Source organism: Eufriesea mexicana, unplaced genomic scaffold (genome assembly GCF_001483705.2).
Source record: "Eufriesea mexicana isolate 0111107269 unplaced genomic scaffold, ASM148370v2 scaffold2234, whole genome shotgun sequence".
NCBI lineage: Eukaryota > Metazoa > Arthropoda > Insecta > Hymenoptera > Apidae > Eufriesea > Eufriesea mexicana.
In genome coordinates, this window is record NW_016910327.1 from 7,325 (window position 1) to 13,053 (window position 5,729).

The 5,729-nt window shown below is 33.6% G+C and overlaps 1 protein-coding gene across 1 annotated transcript in view; it reads left to right on the forward strand.

Annotated features, from left to right (window-relative positions):
* Window positions 1–2,197: 2,197 nt before the first annotated feature.
* The window catches only part of LOC108549855 (dynein heavy chain 1, axonemal), a gene marked incomplete at its 5' end in the record, with an annotated part of 56,144 nt that continues 52,612 nt past the window's right edge, over window positions 2,198–5,729 (forward strand). The window contains 3 exons of the mRNA XM_017903425.1: window positions 2,198–2,437; window positions 4,457–4,535; window positions 4,670–4,859. Of these exons, the coding sequence (XP_017758914.1) occupies window positions 2,198–2,437; window positions 4,457–4,535; window positions 4,670–4,859 (509 nt within the window). The remainder of the gene's footprint in view (window positions 2,438–4,456; window positions 4,536–4,669; window positions 4,860–5,729) is intronic.

Genomic DNA, 5,729 nt, shown 5'->3' on the forward strand with positions numbered 1-5,729 from the left:
TTTCGATAGTGCATTTCCGATAGGTGCATTTTCGATTTTTCTAAACTACGTATGTAATCTAATAATTACTACGTTGTAATATTTATTATATAATTATATAGCATAATAAAATAAAATATTTATTTTATTATTGTATTATTATATAATAGTTAGGCTATTATTATTTTATGCTACGTTATTCACGCAAGTATCGTTGTAGCAAGCTCCTTTTTCGAATATATTTTTCTCCCAATTATTCATACTTTTATTCCAATTATACACGGTACCTTTTGGAAAAGGTTAAACTGTATTACGCTTTGGAAAGGATCAGCGAATTATTTTTGATGAAAAACGTTTCATATGTATAGGTCACGAATGTACCATAATATATGTAGGATCGGGGTGGGTGGATGGGCTAAAGTAACGTTGTTTTACTGCTTCTTAAAATACAATAAACTTATACTTATTGGCTACGAAACTAGAGACCCGCTACGGGTACGCTCGACTTTTACTTAGACACTATCTCTGGGACCGTTAAGGACTGGTCTGCCCGCGCTCTTGCACCCTTATTTAAGCATTCACTCTGTCCTCATCTGTATCCACGTTCTCTCTTCTCGATCGGTCGGTCACGTATTCTAAACAGTCAGGGGCATTCATAAACTTTCATAAAGATTCATTGCAATCGATCCTCTCGCACGCGGTCTCTTTCGTTCTAAGCCCAAACACACTTATCATTCTTCCAGGGCCGTACTTATTCCAATCCCACATATATTAAATGCGTTTTTCCGCATTAACAATTTCGCTATGGCGGGCGTCGCGAAGTCTCTCCCGTAGAACAAATCGACGTGTCAAAGGTGGTAACACCGGTAACAACACGATAGTACAATCTTTAGCATTCGATCTTTTGACGCAAATTTTTGGGAGAAAAAAAGAAAAGGAAAAGCTGAGCATCGCAATAGAGCTTGCAATTCTTTGCGAAAAGAGTTAAGAGAAACGGTAGCACTCGTCTTAATTTTTTACTCCATTTTTGTGGCCGCTGACTATAGTTCCCCGTCTGTCTAGATGGCGTCTCGTGACCGGTGACTGTAGTTCCCCGTCGTTTGCAGATGGCGTCTCGGCCGGTGACTATAGTCACCCGTAGTAGGGTTAAACATCTACAGCTTCGCTAATGTTACAAACTCGAACAAATCCTCTCTTATTTCTATTTTTATTCCAATTATACACGGCACTTTTGGAAACGGTTAATCTGTATTATGCTATTGAGAAGGTGGCCGAAATATCCATAATTTCGCTAATACTACGAACTCGAACAAATCCTTTCACACGAACATTTTCAAAAGCATCTTGTCAATCCTTGAAATATCGTTCCGGTGGTATTATTATTCATCAGGAAAATCCATATTGCCGATTTTGAGAAAATGTAGAAAGAAAAAGAATGATTTTTTTAAGCCAATTTACGAGAACATCCTCTTAATTAATTTATTTGTTCCGTTCCGGAGAGCGTGTTTATAACATGATTCTTATTCTAAGGATTACACTTTTAACAGACCTAACGGTTTGCAATATATTTTATATCGCGACTGCAATTCCGAAGGATAGATGTGCCTCACCGCCGTTCTAGCGGATTAAGTTGTAAAGGTAAAGGCGAAAGTTTAGGAATTTTTACAAGTACCAGACTCGACAGATGGGACCCACGTGTGACAGATCCAACAAGCGACAGACGGACACCACTATGAATCACGTCATTGACCGTCAAAAATCGGCTCCTTGACAGTTTCCTACTCCTTAGCCAAAGGTCCTTCCGTCACACCCTCTGTCCAATTAAAACTCCTTACTTTTCCACCACCAACGTTCATTTTGCCGAATCAGAACTAAACTGGAGAAAACACCGGACAGGACACGACGAGACACGGCATAGATTAAATTCGAGAAATCAGTTCGTCTTCGACACCGATCCTTGAAACATCTTACTTACACGTATAAACGCGTGTTCGAAACGGTACTCCGTTCAACGTCTCCATTATAACTATTCTATGCTTTTCTATAAATAAACGCTCTCTTTTATCAACGCACACTTCGGGATCTTTATTATTACAACTAGTCACGCAATATTAATTCGGCGCGTGATGAGCGTTCTAGGACATCGAAGGGATTCGATGAATAGAACGCTACGATATTTATTTTGCAATTATGCAGTAACAATTTTTGTTTCCCTCAGGACCGATGGAATTTTCTCGACGTTACTCAGAGCCGGGATTGCCATGAGCGATTTAAATAAACGTTGGTACATATTCGACGGACCCGTGGATGCTGTATGGATCGAGAACATGAATACAGTGTTGGACGACAATAAGAAGCTTTGTCTGACATCTGGTGAGATAATGAAGATCCTGCCAACAATGACGATGATGTCCGAAGTCGCTGATCTCAGAGTCGCTTCTCCAGCTACTGTTTCAAGGTTAACCTCGAATAATCATTCACTTTTAATTAACACTCGAATAATTGACAAGCCTAATTCACAGCTGCATTATTGTCAGTTTTGAAACGGATGAGATCGACAGCTCGGCAACGTGAAACGTTTAACACTAGATTTACGGAACCCGTGAATTTGACGGAAGGGTTGCTGCAATTATACGATGGTAACAGATTTAGTTAACTTATATCAAGACTGTTAATATAATATATAATTGTTTTTAAATTAAACTAATCGTGGTTTCCTTTACCTGTCAATTTGACAGGTGTCCTTAGAAATAGGTGTACAGCTAGCATCTGTAAACCTAGTGTTAAATCCTGCTTATTGCTTCCTGCCATTCTAACCCTTCCAGGGTTAAATTATTTTGCAAAAATTCGTCCAAAATTCCCGCGATTTTTTCATTTCCATTTGGTATGTCATACCCAATCACGTAATCACGTATTTTAATCGAAGAGCATTCGCGTTTAATCCTTGTTATTTTATAGAATTAGTTGAGAGGAGTCAAATATGTAGAAATTGGTATACAGATAGGGTCTGTAAACCTAGTGTTGATATATACAGAGGTGTAGGATGATTGATGATTAAACATCGTCACCAACTATTGCGACTTGTGTCTCCACGATAACTATGTCATCGAATTTTATTAATAAAATATATATAGAATTTCGTTAGGAATTTATGTTATGTTTGTATATAGTTCTAGAGAATATTTTTGCTTTCAACATACTGAAAATCCTGTTTCGGCTGACTGGCCTTAAATACTTTTTACACCAAAGCGGTCGAGACACTGTTATTATTTGAAATCTAGCTGGGAAGAGACGAATCAATCATCGTTTGATCCGCATCAATCATCGTTCGCCATGAAGAAAATAAAGGTCGAAATAAGAAAGCGTGTCAAAGATAATAAATGACGTCCGCAGTGCAGGATACATTTGTTACACATCAAATTTTCAAGTATTCTGTAAACCATCAGTGTAATGAAAATTAATTTCTGCCATCAAATATCGTCGAATAATGTACAATAACGCGTCGTGTGTATTATATCGTGGAAAATTGTATAAATAGACAATATAGTATTATATAAATAGCATTATAGTATAGAAAATAGTATAAATAGTATAAATAGACGTAATATCGTATGTCATATACGATAATGTATAATTTATTACATTGAATTTATATTATATAAATTCATTGTATAAATAGACATTATAGTATTCTATAAACAGCATTATAATATAGAAAATAGTATAAATAGTATAAATAGACATTATAATATAGAAAATAGTATAAATAGTATAAATAGACATTATAGTATTCTATAAATAGCATTATAATATAGAAAATAGTATAAATAGACATTATAGTATTTTATAAATATCATTATAGTATAGAAAATAGTATAAACAGTATAAATAGACGTAATATCGTATGTCATATGCAATAATGTATAATTTATTACATTGAATTTATATTATAAACGTGATAGTATAATGTTCTTAAGTAAAGTATAATATATTCTATGATACATGTATTTTATGTACCACCTGAAACATGCTATCCCATTATTATTTGCTCCAATTATGATAATGCAAAAAGCATTTTGCATGTAATTTGAATGACTTGCAAAAATGAGTACGCAGCCATAAAAATAAAAATTGGAAATTAAATGATCTTGAAAAAATTTTCCTATTTTTGCAATGAAAGTATTGTAAATAGTATAGCTTTAAGGAAGCACACTCTACGGTATACACTAAATACTGTACAGTGATAATAAATAATGAATAATTTATTATTCTACTATATTATATATTATATTAGGTGAAGTAAAAAGAAATCCATTATTTTTGCATTCAATTTCATGCAAACATAATGGATTTCTTTTTATAAATACAAATATTGGAATATTCAGGTGCTGACTAACATTGTTAACCTACTTCACCTAATAATATATTGTATTAATTCCAAAGAAGAATTTATATTTTACTCACTCTACATCCACAGATGCGGTATGGTGTACTTAGAACCAGAAGCTTTAGGTCTCGAACCTCTCATTAATTGCTGGATCAGGCGATTACCCAAAGTAAGCATCCTACGAACGAACATACCTCTAATAGCACGCAACCAGACCTCAACATTCAGATACATGAGGAAATTAATATAGTTTCACGAGAAACGAAGCAGTGAAGATGAATACGTTTCAATATGTAATTACAGAACATGAGCGATTACATCGAGGAAATTTCCGAATTAACGAACCAATTTTTATTCCCGGGGTTGAAGATTCTGCGTAACAATTTGCGAGAAATTGTGAACACGGTCGATTCTGGAATGGTGCAATCTTACATAAACTTGATGAACTTTCGAATTGGGCCCATGGCTGGTCGAGACGGGAAGCCTCCACCAAGTGTCAATTTTCAAAAGCTAATTCGTAAGAATTTCATTGAATCTTTATATTAAATTCAATTTATTTTTAAATTCGATAAATGTTGACTATGGCTGTATCAAGTATGAAAAGAGAATGAGGAATTATAGTAACAGATATTTTTAGTATTAAAAAGATATTTACAGGGTACAGGTCAGCTTATTGCCATAATGTATTTGTAAGGCATTTGTGTTGATACGACTATCCGTCACGCAGTAATTTCAATCCTTTGCACCCAGCGATTTTTCGTCACAGAAAAACAGCAATTCGAAGACTTTCTGGCATGAAGTCAATTTTTAGGATATTTTTAATCCTGTAAATAAGAAATCGTATAGAAATTAGAACGTAGAATTATTTTTCTTCGCCATTCCATTCATCGTTGGCTAATTTAAAATTCGATATATTAATTAACATCAATTTTCATAATCTCATTAAATGGCGACTGAGGATCCTCTCTCGAGTGCAAAGGGTTAATAATTCGATTTTTAATAAAATTTTTAAATCACTGTTCTCCTACCTGAACTTATACAGAAGAGAACCATATATAATAATAAATAAATAATAATTCTTATAAGTATAATTTTAATTATAATTGTAATTGGTATATAGTATCACACTCAATTGCTTTATGAGAAGATGAAATATCATAGTTGATATGGTACAATAAACTCATTTCGAATTGTAAAATGTCATTAATCATAGAAGCTTGCGAGATATATAGATGAATCTGACAAAATAACCAATTAAACGTTACTTAAAACATAATTTAATGGAATTTAAATTAATGGAATATTATAAATATATTAATATATATGTATTATATACATAATATACATAATAAAACATAATTTA